The sequence below is a fragment of the Arachis hypogaea genome, chromosome 15 (assembly GCF_003086295.3).
Source record: "Arachis hypogaea cultivar Tifrunner chromosome 15, arahy.Tifrunner.gnm2.J5K5, whole genome shotgun sequence".
Classification (NCBI taxonomy): Eukaryota; Viridiplantae; Streptophyta; class Magnoliopsida; order Fabales; family Fabaceae; genus Arachis; species Arachis hypogaea.
In genome coordinates, this window is record NC_092050.1 from 122,812,197 (window position 1) to 122,829,331 (window position 17,135).

The 17,135-nt window shown below is 34.6% G+C and overlaps 1 protein-coding gene across 1 annotated transcript; it reads left to right on the forward strand.

Moving 5' to 3' along the window:
- Nucleotides 1–2,872: 2,872 nt before the first annotated feature.
- Nucleotides 2,873–4,360, forward strand: LOC140179302 (uncharacterized). The gene is made up of 3 exons (XM_072218016.1): nucleotides 2,873–3,166; nucleotides 3,515–3,980; nucleotides 4,227–4,360. Exons 1-3 carry the CDS (start codon nucleotides 2,873–2,875, stop codon nucleotides 4,358–4,360), a joined length of 894 nt encoding a protein of 297 aa, XP_072074117.1.
- The last annotated feature ends 12,775 nt before the right edge of the window (nucleotides 4,361–17,135 follow it).

Here is a 17,135-nt window from a genome sequence, read left to right on the forward strand (position 1 = left end):
ATATTTATTATTAATATAATAAATAGAAATTATTTTTAATACTTTAACTTGTTACAAAAAAATTAAATTTAAATTTTTTATATATTTCATAATTAATGATAAAATAAAAAATAAATAGAATATATAATAATAAATATATTTCATGTTATTAATTTTACTACTATAATAATATTAATAATATAAAATATATATTACTATTGAGGTAAAAAATTTTAATATTTTATTAATGATAAAATATATAAAAAAGTTTGAATTAAATATTTTATAACAAGTTAAAATATTAAAGATAAATAAAAATTATTACAATAATAATAAGTATATATTATGTATTATTATTTCTATTTTTGAAACATTAATATAATTATGACTAATTTATATGTAAAAATAATTATAAATGAGTATTTTAATCAAATCGGTTATTTAACTCTTGCAATAAAAAAAATTGTACGTTTTATAAATTAAAAAAAAAGAAAGTATCATTTTTTTTCTTTTCGATTTTTAGGAGAGTTTTCTTTCTTTAATTACTTGTTGGAAAAAAAAAACGGGTTAATTCATGCATTTTGGTTTTCAGCTAGTCATTTTGGTGATTTTTTGGGCCTATTTTTTATTTTTCATTACCCTTGGCCAACTTCACATGGGCCACTAACTTTCAGTCCATTATCCAACAATCCATAATTTGTGATTAACTGTTATTTAATCATTCTCCATCAAACAATCAAAACGGAAGCAACGAAACCATAACACGAATCCATTACCCCCTATTTAACCTCAGCTTGGCCGAGGCATTGTACCAATGGCCAATATATTGGCCTCATAGAAGCCATATCCCAGGTTTAAAACCTCAGCTTGTACGTGTCACTCTCTTAACCTGACACCACATGAAAACATGGGATGCTGACAATCACGATCAGCATCATAGAATCTCCCGATAGATAATTAATTGCTTGCAAGACAAAATAATTGAGGGGTTTACGACGCTTAAATTGGTGTTTAACTCAAATATAGTATGTGTTCAAGAATATTTTAATTTTGGCATTACGAGATAAGAGATGAACAAATTATAGAAAGATTGGGTTAGAGACGTAAAATTGTCATGATCTTCTTATTTCGAGTTTTTAATGTTTCGAAGTTGTTATTCTCATGATTGGAGTGAACTAGAAATCATACTTTAGTACTTATTTTTAGAATTAATTTCGTTAGATAATTAACAAAAATTTAACAACAAATCATCAAGTATTTTTGAACTGTACTTTATACTAATTAATTGTCATTAATTAATGATTATTTAAAATTTATTTTTAAAATTATAAAATTAATAATTATTAATTACTTGTTTATCTATACTTTTTCCTTTTAGAATAGTGCATATGTCTCAAAATTATGACGTGAGTTTTTTTTAAGGTGATTACGAGATTATGAGAGATTTTTTAAGTATAGTTGATAAGATATAGAGAATTTCTTTGATCATAAAATTATGAGAAAATATTCAATTTGGTTCTTGAAGTTACACTCGAGTCTCAATTTAGTCCTTGACGTTTCAATTACTTCTATTTAGTCCCTAAACTTTATAAATTTTAATCACCTTAGTTCCTGCAGTGATTTCCGCCACGAAGTCATTACCGAAGAGATGATGTGTACAACAGAATGCCACGCTAGACTCCACTAAAACGGCGTCGTTTTTGTTTAGCGCTCAAACAGCCCAAAACGACGTCGTATCATGTTATATGAGATGGCAAACGTTTTAGTTAAACAAGCACTACACCATATTCTCCCCCATAATAGGATTGTTCTTCTTCTTTCTCTTCTCTTCAATGGCGCTGCGAGTCTGACTTATCAGATTCGTTGAAGTTGCGATTCTCTTCTCTTCAACCACTTCATATTGCATCGGTCGTCTTCTCTTCACCTACGACTAAGTTTGAGGTAAGCAAAATAGTGAATAAAAAAACTTCTATACCCATGATGATGCTTTGTTTTTTTGCTTCACTTTTGGTTCCTCCTCTTTTTCCTTTTTATGCATTCTAGCTAAATGCATTTTGTTTTGCATGTTAGTATATGTTAGTTTTTGTGCTTATTCTCTGTTAGGGTTTATGCTTTCAGTGAATATTATTTAATTTCTTGGCTTATTAGTTAGATGTTTGATCATTCCCTGTTTCTGTACCATTAATTTGATTTTGAATAATTTAGGGGAATTTTTTTTGGGTTAGGGTTTTAACATGGGTGTGTTTGTCTGATAATCAATGGATTAAGAAATAAAAAGATGGAATTAGATTGTCGTATGTAATATGTTACATTTAATTCTTCCTCTATTTTATTTAGAAGAAAGGTGCAGTTTCATCAAAGTCTTAATCTCATTAAGTCAATTGCTTATTGCATCTTGTAACATGGAGTAATTGATCTGATTTTCTAAATGAACTCGTTTTGGTCTGTTGTTCTCATAACAACAATGCAATTTATGTTTTAGCAAGTCTAACTGAAGAGAGAAAAAATATTTTGAGGGTAACCTTATGTACTCGTTATATATTCTGTATGTACTCCTATTATAATTAATTATCATCAATATTAAACTAATAAAAAAAATAATCTAAGTAACACTAACCTCGTCAAGATATAGTAAAGAGTAGTCAAATTACATTATTTTGCTTTATTGCATCTCTCTTTCTTCAATTCAATTGAATCATTGAATAAACATTGAGGTGAATTTTGTTAGTTTCTTACATTTACAATTGAAATTATAGTGGTGGAATGAACTGAGAATTCTACTTAGTTACACTAACATAAGAACTTATATATATATATATATATATATATATATCAACCATACTAGTTCTTGTTGTTGTTGTTGTTGATGATATTTTTTAATTTTTCTGTGCAGATGAGAGATCAATTCATTAAAATTATAAATCACCATAGAGGATCATTTGTAAGAAATGAATATGGAAGCTTGACATACTGCAAGGAGCGAATTTCAGAGTTATCTGGATTAGATACAGACACATTGGATGTTTTTTCAGTCAGAGACTACTACAAACACCTTGGCTTTGATAAGGTCGAGCAATGCAGGTGGTTGGTTCCTAACATGCCCTTGACAACTGGTTTGAGGACCTTGACTCATGATGATGAGATGCAAAAATGTGCTTCTATGCTGGGAGAAACATCGGAGTTGCTCGTGTATTATGAGCATGGAGTCTCTGAACTGGATTATGTTGAGGAACAATAACCATTTACGGGAAAAGAATTGATGTATTCGGATGAGTCGAATCCTCCACCGAAATATCCACCCCTGCCACAAGTACCCACCCCTGTCCCAAATCTAACTCCCACACAAATACTCACCTCTACTCCGAAGCCAACTCCCATCCTAATACCCCCTTGCCCCAAGTCCAACACCCACCTCTTCTCCAAAATTAATTCCTACCCCAATATCCAATTTGAGTTCATTAAAATTAGTTCAGGGACCTTTTAGAGGCTCGAGAGTAACTACATTTTGTGGTTTTTTTTTTTTAACTTTGTACAGGGGCTGATTCCAGCACTTCGGGAAGTCATTCCAAATGCCCATCACAGATTTTGTGTATGGCATCTGTGGAAAAATTTTAACAAGCAATGGAAGGACAATGAACTTAGAGGATTATTGTGGGAATATGCAAGGTCAACAACACAAGAAGGGTGGATTGAGGGAATGAGAAGAATTAAGAGGCTCAATGAAGAGGCATGGTCATACTTGAGCAAGTGGCCAAAGAATGCATGGAGTAGAGCTTTTTTTAGTAATGTACCCAATATGGACAATATTTGCAACAATGCCTTTGAGATTTTTAACTCACAAATTAAGGGGGCCAGAGCCAAACCCATTATCACACTATTGGAAGAAGTTAGAATGTATGCTATGAGGACAATTAGGAATAAGGTAAAACTTAGGAGCCACATTGGAATTTTACCCCCAATACAGCATAGTTGGTTGGAGAAGATAAGGAAGGAATCAAAGAGTTAGAATCCTGTATGGTCTGGAGACGAAAAGTATGAAAGGTTTGAAGTCATTGGCCACCCAACCAATATGGTAGTTGATTTAGGAGAGAGGCTATGTTCATGTGGTTTTTGGCAACTAAGTGATAGTTAATGAATTCTTGTTTGTTACATGATCAAGATTCATCTTATATGATACTATGTTTTGGTTTTCTGATACAAATATATTTAATTATTGTTGGTTGTATCTATTATAATTCTGTTTGCAGGGATGCCTTGTGTCCATGCTTGTGCTGCGTTGGCTAGGGTCGGCAAACGTCCTGATGAATTTTGCCACAAGTGGTTGACAATGGATGCATATAATGAAACATATGCATTCCATTTAAATCCTATTCCTGGTTAACCAATGTGGGAGAAGTCTCCATACAATAGACCACAAGTTCCGAAATTCAAAAAGATGCCAGGGGTACCCAAGAAAAAATGTAGAAAGGATGCTAACGAGGACCCTGATGGAAGCGACAAGCAAAATACCAAGATGAAGAGGATTTATAAAGAAGATTCCAATTGCTATTGTGGGGAAAAAGCCCACACCAAGAGAAACTGCCCAGAAAGAAAGGATGAAGAAACGGCAGCTGGTATAGCAGCTGCAGCTGCTGCTGCTAAAAGTGGTAATTCCAATCCTATTGTTCCTACCATTGCTACTCCAGTTGTGAACCCTGCCCATGCTATTCCACCTGCTGATGTACCATCTCAAGTTGGTGCACATCAAGAAATTCAGCATCAAGGCCAAGCTGAGGTTGAACTTGGCATGAGCCAACTAATTATGTCTCAAAATGAAGATTCTCTACAAGTAATGGTATATTTTAAATTATACCTTAAATTTAACCACTATGCCAATTTATTTTTTGTTCAAATTTCACTAACTTCACACTTTTTATAGATGGATACTAGTGTAGTGCAACATAATGCAAGGCCCCCAAAGCTTGCAACCAAAAGAATGGTGTCCCAACCATCTAGTACTCCACCAGCAACCAATGTACTAGTTGATCCAATGCAAGATGCATCTTCAGGGACAGCCACACGACTAGCTAGTTTCATGAAATTTGTCCCTACTCCTGGATTCAAACCTCTAAGAAAAAAGAATTGAATTGTTGATCATTCTGTCTTTGGGAGCTTTATATGTAATAGGGCATTATACTTTTGGATTAGTTACCTTTTGGATTAGTTATCTTGTTTCTCTAAGTTTGGATAACTCTGTAATGATGGCTTTTGGTTAGTAATACTTGGAATGGTTCCTTTTGGATAATTTACTGTGTTTTGTTTGTGTGTTGCATCACACTAAATTTTTTAGTTGTGTTTGAATTCAATATCGATGTGGATGTTTCATTAATGAATTATAAATAAATTGGATGATATTTCTTATCTAAAATTATTGTTTTATTTTGTGTTGTTTGATTCATATTAACATAGGTGCAATTTTTATTCATTGAGACTTAAAATAAAAATAGATACAACAATACATATAACAACATACGTTAATTTTTCTTCAAAATATTCCTGCAATTTGAATCAAAATCATCAAAATTTGGCTATTTACCAAAAAACATCAGGCCAATCTTCACCATTTTCATAATAACATAGCAACTACAAGCAAATTTATTGAAACCAACAAAGCCCCTCCCAATTTCAAAGCCCTAACATCAGATTCCAAACTTTCAATCTTCCAAGAAAAGTTCATCCTCCATTCTTCATCATTTTTATTTTTCGGTACTACTCTGCCTCTTGATTCTCCTTCTTTATGAAATTCATTAGCCCAAATAAACAACCTACACCACCTCTTACCAACACTTTGCAAACAGATTCAATGGAGATGGAGAAAGAATTAGATACTATAAGCTTTATAAAAATTTAAGAATAATCTTGCACTTATATTGTAGTTTGGACACTCAAAAAAGGGTCTCCCTGGATTTGCATCTATTCCTGACCATCTCAGAACGGGTCTACACCCACACCCACACCACTCTGAAAATAGTTCTTCTCTGCTTCGAGTAGTTCTCCAACCTCTATTAGAGCGTTGATTGCTGGAACTCCCAACGTATTTATTGCCGCTACCCATCATGGACTTCATAAAAACGTCTCCCAAAAGAGGAGTAAGAATCAACAAAGAAGTTAAGGGGCTTCAGATGGATTTGGGGATTAGGGATTTAAATAGTTCCTAGGGACTAAATTGATGCAAAAGTTTCAAATGCCACGTAATATATCCGTTAGACGTCCAACGTGGGATTCTGTTGTACACGTCATCTCTCCGGTAATGACTCTGTGGTGGAAACCACGTAGGGACTAAGGTGTTTAAAATTTATAAAGTCTAGGGACTAAATAGAGGCAATTAAAACGTCAATGACTAAATTAAGGCTCGAGTGTAACTTCAGGGACCAAATTGAGTATTTTCTCTAAAATTATCTTTTCATGAGATAATATTCTTTTTTTTATATGTTAAGTCTCATTTCCATAATACATATATAATTAATATTGTAATGTTCTCTTTAATAAGAGAATGACGATTATTGATGAGGAGCTATTATTTTTTTTATAATCTTATTTCGAAATCGAGACAACTCCCAATCAACAAACTGGATTTTGGAGACTTTAGATACTTATGAATCTAATTCTCTGTATTCTATGACATGCCCCCAACTCATATTCAAGGTTAAAACATCGAGTTCTGAGTTCCGAGTTCTAGGGTATCAAGTTCCAAATTACCGAGATCTCCGAATCAAATTATTTCTGCGCAGAATGAATGATGGGTTGGGTGCAAAAACGGTGAGGCAATGATAGCTTTGCATATTCTTGAAGTTAGGCAGTGGTGCTCTCTCCTTTTTGCACTTTGTTAATAAGGAACAATTACCCTTTTGTCCCTAGCATTTCAAATTTTTAACGTATAGGATAGTTTAAAAACCATTTGCTTTCCATAACTATTCATTTGATTCTTTTTTGTCACCTTTTAACTGTCCCTTCTTCTCATTCTCTGCTCCACTTTGCATCCCATCACGATGTCCTAGTTTGCAGCACCTGAAAGTTGATCGTCTCCATCTTTTCCATCATCTCTTCAACACCCTTATTCATTTGGTTGGTTCTTCTTTCTCTTTTTTTTTTTGTTTCTTGTTGCCACAAACCTGGATTTTGTAGTTACACCATTTGCATGCTTGCTTCTTATTTTTATTTGTTCGTTTCATGTCCCAACTTATGGGTCATCTAGTGCTCCTTGTTTCTTTGGGGGCAATACCTTCGGAGACTCTTATTTTTTGGACTTAGCTTCCTTAGGGTGCCACTATTCATAAGCATTTAGGTTTCTTGTAACTTATGTTTTTTGGTATGTAGTGTTACTATTGGAACTTGAACTAAATCCATAGACAATTAACCTGCATAAGCTTATGAAAGAAAGACGATAAGTTGAAAAATCCAAGGAGAAAAATATATAAAATGAACCACCTAGGAAATAATGTCTGCTTAGCCAAAGTAAAGCTAAAGTTAGGAAGAGTCTAATATGATCGATCGACATCAACAAGAGAGGATAGCAGTTAATAGAGTTTATTAAATAGACATTATCCTAAAACAAAAATTACTATAAAAAAATGCTAAGTATTGTCAGATTTATTGTTGGATTTAGCGTCGTAGAGTAGCCGCGGCTTTATTAGCAGATTTACTGACAAATTAGGCATCAAATTTGTCAGGTCAAATTATTTTCGGCGAATTTACAATTCCGACAGTAAAATCGCCGATAATTATTGGAGGAAAAATTAAAAAAAAAATAGCGCGTCCTTTAGGGGTCGGATTTACCGGCAAAAAAATTTAATGGTAAACCCACTTAGTGAAATACTTCCTTTTGGAAACCCGCAATATATTACCGTCGGTTTTTTCCGATTGTAAAACCGACGGTAACTGTGCCATAAATTTAAAGCGCGAACACTCTTCCCTCTCATTTGAATTTGTCTCTCTCTCTAACTCTCTCATCTCCCACACTCTCTCTACCCCCTCTCATCTCTCTGACAACCCCCTCCTCTCCGGGAGCCATTCCTTATCGTTTTCGCCATCACTGTTGTAGCGATCAGATTCTGAACGACTTGCTACCGTTGCTATCATTGCCACCAACGTCGCCGCTTCTGCTGCTGTCTACGCCGCTACTACCGACGCTACGCCGCTGCCATCTATGTCGCTTCTTCTTCTCAGCTCTGGTGCTCTTCTTCAGGTAATGCTTCTAGACTTAAGGTTTTCTAAAATTCTGATTAGTTGATATAATTTATAAGGTTTATTTGTTGTTTTGAGACTTTTGATTATTATTGATTATTTTGTTCTGAATTTAGGGTACTGAACTTGTTTTGAACTTAGGGTTTTCTAAAATTCTAAACTTAGGGTATTGAACTTATTTAATTTCAATTTTAATTAGAACATGTTTTGATTTGTGTTCCTTATTTAATTCTGAACTTAGGATACTAAACTTGTTTTGAACTTAGAGTTTTCTAAAATTTTTAATTTAGGGTACTGAACTTGTTTAGTTTTAATTTTAATTAGAACATGTTCTAAGTTCTGTTTCTTATTTAGTTCTGAATTTAGGATACTGAACTTGTTTTGAACTTAGGATTTTCTAAAATTATGAATTTAGGGTACTGAACTTGTTTAGTTTCAATTTTAATTAGAACATGTTCCGATTTGTGTTCCTTATTTAGCTTTGATTTATTTTTATTCTAATTAAAATATGTTTTGATTACTGTTGATTTGTTCTAAACTAGTTATTATAATTTATAAGGTTGATTTGTTTTAAATTTCTGATTATTGTTGATTTGTATTGATTATTGTTGGTTTGTTCTCTTAATAAATTAAAAAAAAATCAAACATGAGATCATTTTAAATGATTTATTGATGACTTTTATTTGCATACTGATAAACCCCTATTTTATGATTCATCTTGTACTCAAATTGAGTGTTTTTATCAAATCTTCACCCACTTATTCATATGAATTGCATGGTTTTACTTTTCCTTCCTTATTTTATGATATATATGAAAACATGTTTCCTATGCTTTAAAAATATTAAATTTAATTATCCTTCATTACCATTCGATGCCGTGATCTGTGTGTTAAGCATTTTCGGACTTCATAAGGCATAAATGGCTTAGAAGACAGAAAAGAAACATACAAAGATGGAAGGAAAGCACAAAAATGGAGTTTTGAAGAAAAGACTGCGACGCGTACGCATGGACGACGCAGACGCGTGCCTTGAGCAGAACGCAAATGACGTGTACGCGTGACAAGAAAAACTCCCAGATGACGCGAACGCGTGACCCACGCGAACGCGTGACCCACGCGAACGCGTGACCCACGCGAACGCGTAACAGACACCACGTGCAGGAATCTGCAGAAAACGCCTTCAGCAATTTCTGGACCCCTTTTTGGCCCAGATTCAAGCCCAGAAACATAGAATAGAAACCAGAGAATGGAGGAATCAAAGAGAAGAAGGAATCATACATTCAGAACATACAATTTGAGGTTTTAGATGTAGTTTTTAGAGAGAGAGGCTCTCTCCTCTCTCTTAGGTCTTAGAATTAAGATTTCTCCTATTTTATGGTTATTTCCTCATATCAGGTTCAATGTTTCCAACTTTAATTTATGTTTCTATTCTACTTTTATTTATTCTAATGATTTTACTTGTATCTGATTTATGTTGCCAAATTGGCTTATGAACCTTTTCATGTTAAGATTTGAATATTCTATTTAATGCAATTTGAGGTATTTCAGATTAATGATTGTTTTATTCTATTTATGATGCTTTCAATTTAATTTAGATTTTTTTTCTTTTGGTTTTGGTTAAGTAATTGGTAACACTTGAGTTATCAGACTCAACAGTTGATTGAAAATTGGGATTGCTGATTGATTTGGATCTCTCTAAGCTAGTCTTTCTATAGAAATTGACTAAGACTTGAGAATCAAGTTAATTAGTCCACTTGACTTTCCTTTATTTAGTAAGGGTTGACTAAGTGGGAGCAACGGACAATTCTCATCACAATTGATAAGGATAACTAGGATAGGATTTCCAGTTCTCATATCTTGCCAAGAGATTTCTTTATAATTATTAATTTATTTTTCTTGCTATTTAAATTACTGGTTCCCTATTTCAAAAACCAAAAAATATACCTTTTTCCATAACCAATAATAAATCATACTTCCCTGCAATTCCTTGAGAGACGACCCAAGGTTTAAATACTTCGGTTATAAATTTTATTGGGTTTTGTTACTTGTGACAACCAAACTTTTGTACGAAAGGATTCTCTGTTGGTTTAGAAACTATACTTACAATGCAATTATTTTTATAAAATTTTTTATCGACAGAAATACGATCGTCACATACGGAAAAAATTATACATGTAGTAATATCTATTGCTAAATGTTTGTGAAGTTGGAATGTGCACTTACCTCTTTTGTTTTATTTAATTTCAACGGATAATATATTTATTTAACTAAGTTTAACGTAGTTTATTTTGATTAAGCATTTTGAATGATGTTGTGAATATCTTTAGCAAATTTTTAATTGATATGCTCTTTGCACACATGACGACAGGTAGAGGTGTTGTGGATTAGCCTAGTGGTCGTGGTAGAGGGAGGGTTTCTGCCAGAATCCCTAGGAATTCTGGATCTTTTCCCTCTACTCCGACTACCCCGGTGACGTCACAAGTTACAAGTGCATCGGACTGGCCGTTCATCATGGTCTCTAAATCCAACTACGTTCCTGCGCCTACGACAGTGACGCTGATGACAAGTCATCTTATGCTAGCTTTTCAAGCATTTTTCACTTGTTTCATTAGGTTTTATGCACTTTCTTGCATCATAAGTAAGTGATTTGGAGTGAATTTGCATCGCTATGTCAATTCAATTAACCATCATTCATTTGGCACAAAATCACATGGTTTAAGCTATAATTAGCTGGTTTTTGAATAAATTAGACATTTTGTGAATTTGGTGATACTTTGATTGGTTGTTTTGATTACTTGTAGGTGAAGAAATGATGAAAAAAAGAAAAAAGAACCTTAGAGCACGCTTTGGACCTTAGGCCACGCTTTGAAAAGCGTGACCCAAGGCACAAAAGCGTCACGCACCAAAGAAGCAAAGGCCAACCAAGGCCATAGTGCTCAAAGATTGAGCGCTGCGCTCTCTAATTGAGCGCCCAAACCAAATGCCCAGCACCAAAGTGACAAGGCCAAAGAAGCAAAAGCATAGCGCTAAGTTGGAGCACATAACGGAGCGCTCAAGAGAATCAAAGAAAGCAATAGCGCTCCGTTAACTATCCTACCTTTTTTGTGGCTCCCCCCATGAAGAAATCAAAGCACAATGTCAAGAAAAGGTGGAGCCAAGGTTCGAAATGGGGACCTTGTGCTAAGAATGAAGAAGCGCTACTTCACAAGGAAATTGGCTCAAAAGGGGCAGCCAGGGATCGAAGAGGGAGGCGCGCACAAACAAAGAAGGGTGCTACATTATGTGTTTTCACTGAGCACTAGTGTACAAGGCTTGGCATAAAAGAAATTGGCACAAATGCATCCACCGTGGTTCAAAGGGGGAGTCCCACCCAAAGCTAGTAGCGCTACGTTACTAACATTCACTGAGCGCCACTTTGCTGAAGAAATTGGCCAAATTGCAATGGCCAAGGCTCGAAAGTGGGAGCCTTACTCAAGCAAATGAAGCGCTACGTTATCTAAGTAAACTGAGCGCTATGAAGAATGCTTGTCACACATCAAATGAGCCAAGGCACAAAGCAAAGGGAGCGCTACGTTTGGTTACTTCACTGAGCGCTCCCCTGGAAGGTGTCCCCATGTTCCAATTTTAAATCAAGAACCAATTTGGATCCATTTCTTCACCAACTTAAAAAGCCCACTTCAAATTCTAAAATAAAAAATTAGAAAGTGTATAAATAGGACTTAGTTTGATTTAGAGAGGACCTTCTTTCATTTTTTTTAGTTTTACCTTTTACTTGAATTTTAGTTTTTACTAGAGCTTTCAATTTTGAACTTGGGAAATGGGATTGAGATCTGAGTTCTCTTTCTCTTTGTTCTTACTTCTACATTTCTTAATTTCTGTTTCTAAGTTTTGGATTGAGATTGAAGGAATTCTATTTCAATTCTTGATCTGAAATTCCTTTTTGTTCTTCTTCTGCATAATTCTGAGATTTGAAGAATTTGATCCAACTTTCATCCACTGCTTTCATCTACATTTCTTCTACAAATTGTTTACTGTTTGATCAAGGAAGGAATTGATATCTAGATCTATTTTCTAGTCTCTTTGATCCCCTGAAATCTTCAATTTTTTTCTACATTTCACAATTGAGCTGAGTTTACTTTTGGTTTTGTTTTTCAAGCAATTTTACTTTTTTGTTTAGATCTTCAGCAACTTAGTTCATCTTCTACTTCTCTGCTTAATCTCTCTTTACATTCTCTTTGTTAAATTCTAAATCCCAGCTCCCACATCCCTTTACTATTCAATCAATTTATATTTCTTGCATTCTAAGCTTCAGCTATTTATATTTCTTGTAATCTAAGCTTTAGTCATTTACATTACTTGCTCTTTAAGATTCAGCTCGTTTACTTTCTTGCAATTTAAGTTTCATGCAATTTACTCTTCTGCACTTTACTTTTCTGTCAATTTCCCCTCTTCCTTATATTTTCATGCAATTTAGCTTCTGCTATTCAAGTTTCACTCAAATCATCAACTGTTTGCTTAACTAAATTAACCACCTAACTAAAATTGCTCAATCTATCAATCCCTGTGGGATCAACCTCACTCTTGTGAGTAATTACTACTTGATGTGACCCGGTACACTTGCTGGTAAGTTTAGGTGTTGGAATCCATTTTCAACCCATCAAGTTTTTGGCACCATTGCCGGGGATTGATCTAGATTGACAATGATTAAGTAAGGTGGTGGTCTAGATTAAGCACTTTTTCCTTTTATTTTTACTAAGCACATTAACTGTTTGAATTTTTGCTTAAGCTAACACTAACTTCACTCTACCAGTGAGTGGATTGTTTTTGTTCCTGGTTCTGTGTTTGTTTTTCTTGCTGTTGTATGTCAGAAGCAAGGAGAGAGATCCATACCTTTTGTGACCAAGACAAAAGGACTCTTAGAAGATTAAGAAGAGAAGCAAGATGAAAGGAAATTGTTGGAGAAGAAGAGCCTTTTGAAGAAGAATTTCAAGAAATGGAGGAAAATTCAATAAATCCAACAGTGGGAGTGGCCAACAACAATGGCCAACCCCAGAGGAGAGTTTTTGCTTCATATACGTTTGCTAATCCAAGGCATTGTGGGAGTAGCATCCTTACCCCCAAATGTCAATGCAAACAACTTTGAATTGAAGCCCCAACTCATCACTTTGGTACAGAACAATTGCTCATATGGAGGAAGCCCTCTAGAAGATCCAAATCAGCATTTATCTACTTTCTTGAGGATCTGTGACACAGTGAAGTCTAATGGTGTGCATCTAGACATATACAAATTGTTGCTGTTTCCATTCTCATTGAGGGACAAGGCTGTTCAATGGCTTGAATCCTTCCCACAAGGAAGCATCACTAGCTGGGAGGATCTAGTGAATAAGTTCTCATAAACCACTATTTTATGGTTTATCTTGTGCTCATTTGAGTGGTTTTTATCAAGTCCTTACCCACTTATTCATACTATTTGCATGGTTTTACATTTGCCTTCCTAATTATGTGCTTTGATTGAAAACATGCTTCTTTGGCCTTAAGTTCCCTATGTTTAAATCCTCTCTTATTACCATTAGATGCCTTGATATGTGTGTTAAGTGATTTCAGATATCACAGGGCAAGAATGGCTCAGAGGATGGAAAGGAAGCATGCAAAAGTGGAAGGAATACAAGAAGTTGGAGAAATTGCTAAGCTGTTTAGCCTGACCTCTTCGCACTCAAACCGCTATAACTTTAGCTATAGAGGTCCAAACGATGCGGTTTCAGTTGCGTTTGAAAGCTAACGTTTGGGACTTCGATTTGATATATAATATGCCATAGTTTCCCAGACGCTAGGTGACACGAACGCGTGCTCCACGTGGACGCGTCGTAGTTCCGAAAATCAGCGTGGCAGATTTCTTCTCCAGCGATTTCTGGGCTGTTTTCGACCCAGTTTACGGCCTAGAAAACACAGATTAGAGGCTATAAAGTGGGGGAATGCATCCATACATAAAGAAGCTTTTAATATTCACAATTTGAGGATTTAGATGTAGTTTTTAGAGAGAGAGGTTCTCTCCTCTCTCTTAGGATTAGGATTTAGAATTTCTCTTAGTTTTAGGAGTGCCTCTCAATCCCAGGTTCAATGTTCTTTTTATTTATTTTCCTAATTTAATTTATGAACTCTTCCATGTTACATTTGATATCTTTATTAGTGCTAATTGAGGTAATTCAGAATTATGATTGCTTTCTTTTATTTATTATATAAATAATTTGAATTTTTCCCTTTTGGCTTTGGTTGAGTCATTGGAGACACTTGAGTTATCAAACTCATTGTTGACTGAAAATTGGAATTCTTCAAGAATTAATTCGAGTTCCAATAACTCTAGCCTTTCCCAAGGAAAGACTAGGACCTGAGGAATAAAAATTAATTCATCCACTTAACTTACCTTCATAGTTAGAGGTTAACAAAGTGGGAGAAAAATCCAATTCTCATCACAATTGATAAGGATAACCAGGATAGGACTTCCAATTCTTATACCTTGCCAAGAGCTTCGTTATTTATTATTTTAACGACTTGTTATCTTACATTACTTGCTCCTTCTTTCCAAAACCCCCAATTTATAAGACTCATAACCAATAATAAGAACACCTCCCTGCAATTCCTTGAGAAGACGACCCGAGGTTTGAATACTTCGGTTATCAATTTATTTAGGGGTTTGTTACTTGTGACAACCAAAACGTTTGTATGAAAGGACTTTTGAAGGTTTAGAAACTATACTTGCAACGAGGATTTATCCGCAAATTTCTAGACCACGCAAAAGTTCTCTCATCAAAATGGCGCCGTTGCCGGGGAATTGCAAACGTATACCTTATTATTGGTTATTATAAATATTTGCTTTTTGCTTGTTTATTTGTTTTTATTTTTGCTTTTTCATAAATTAAGAGGTTATTGTTTTTTATTTAGTTATTAAAAATTTTTTTCAAAAAAATTTGTTCTTGGTGTTCATCTTGATCATCAAGTTGTTCTTCGTGTTTATCTTGACCTTCAAGTTGTTCTTAGTTGTTTTCTTCGTTTTGATCTAAAAATTTTAAGTTTAGTGTCATTTTATTGTTTTTCTCTTTTCTCATTAAATTCAAAAAATTCAAAATTTAAAACTCAAATTTCAAATTTCAAATTTCAATTTTCAAAATTCAAATTAAAAAAAATTAAAATTAAAATTTCAAATTTCAAAATTTAAATTTAAAAATTTTAAAAATCAAACCTTTTTCAAAATTTAAATCTTTTTTCAAAACTTTATCTTATATTGTTGACTTTTACAAAAGTTTCAAATTTTAAAATTCAGAATTCAAATTTCAAAATTCAAAAATTCAAATTTCAAAAATTTAAAATTTAAATTCAAAATTTAATTTTCAAATTCAAAATTTAAATAACCTTTTAATTTAAATTTATTTTTATTTTTGTTTTTAATTTTTATTTGCTACTATGAACTCTCACCCCTTTGGCTATGAGTCTGGTTACCATTATATTTCAGGAAGAGGAAATTACAATGAGAACAGGAATCAAGGTTGGAACAATCAAAGATGGGAGGAGCCACAAGGATTTAATCAACCCTCATGGCAACAACCACCTCCAATGAACTATCAACAACCACCATCATATGCCTATAAACCCTCTCCTCAACATGACTTTGGACCACCAAACTCACAAGCCCCTTTACACCATTTACCTCCATATGACCCTAACCCACATCCACCATACCAACCACCCTATGAACCAAATGAACCATACATAGATCCACCCCAACCTCCATTGGATAACAATACACCCATCTCTAACATCATTGGTCTCACCTCTACACTCCAAAATCTTATATCCCGCATGAACCAACCCTCTACCTCCAATATTCAACCCTCAAGCTCTAGTGCACTTCCTTTTCAACCACATAATGATCTTTTCATCCCATCACCATCCTCCATGGGAGAGCACCAACATCCATCAATCCAAGAGCAAGATGATCCCAATTATGCTATTGATATAGAACAGGAAAGAAGGAGTCATCTTCGCGAATCCATACTTCATAAGGAGATAGAGGAGGCCCTACGGGTAAAGGTAAGAGAGACCCTTGAAGATGAAAGAGTAGTTGAAAGGAGCTGTCATGGAAAGAAAATCATCGAGGATGAGTACGATTTTATACTTAAACAACTGGACAAAGCAGGAATTATTAAAAAGGAAGAAGTGGTTGCAGACTTAGGAGATGCTGAACCTCCATGGGAAAGTCAAGACATAGAACCTCCTTCTAAGACGGTTGCATTTGATATTGAGGAGGGTGTACAACCTCAAAGGCATATCATAGTTGAAGACTTGGAAGAGGTTGGTCAAGAGATGGAGATTAAAGAAGAAGAAGCACAACCTCCCATGCCCTTGGTAAGTAATGAAGAAGAGATTGAATTGGAAGAAAGCTACCAAGAGGAAGAGGTTGAAATTGAAGAAGCTTACAAAGAGGTGGAAGCTGTCAAAGAGTACAAGGGAGTGGAGCTTGAAATTACCTTGCCAAAGTTATTGGAGACCACTCCCCCTAAGTTGCCATCATCCTTCACAACATTCAAGTGGGTAAAATTCATACCCCTTAGCTTTCTAATTCCACTTGAATATGGGCTACTGGAGACGGATGGTCAACTTAGAGCTCTTTGTGGCATTAAGAGTAAGAGGAAGATGGTCAGTGGTAAGAATTGTCCTGCAAGGTTCATTATGGTTGGAAGCTTTAAGTTTAAACGCAAAGGTTGGTGTAAAGCTCAATTGAATGGGTCTAGGAAGCTGTTTGGTAGCTGCAGTGAGAATTCAAATTACTTATCACCCGGCTGGAAAAATACAGATCCTGACAAAAATGGGTGTAAAAGCAAGATTTGGGATCCTAGAATCTGCTCTGACATTTGTCACCCCGGGAGCCTAAGAATCTGT

Excerpts from the sequence above, each read along its gene's own strand:
- LOC140179302 (XM_072218016.1), top strand. The coding sequence starts at position 2,873 with ATGAGAGATCAATTCATTAAAATTATAAATCACCATAGAGGATCATTT. Across the intron at positions 3,167-3,514 it reads GAGAAACATCGGAGTTGCTC|GGGCTGATTCCAGCACTTCG; the intron begins GTGTATTATGAG and ends AACTTTGTACAG. Across the intron at positions 3,981-4,226 it reads GATAAGGAAGGAATCAAAGA|GGATGCCTTGTGTCCATGCT; the intron begins GTTAGAATCCTG and ends TTCTGTTTGCAG.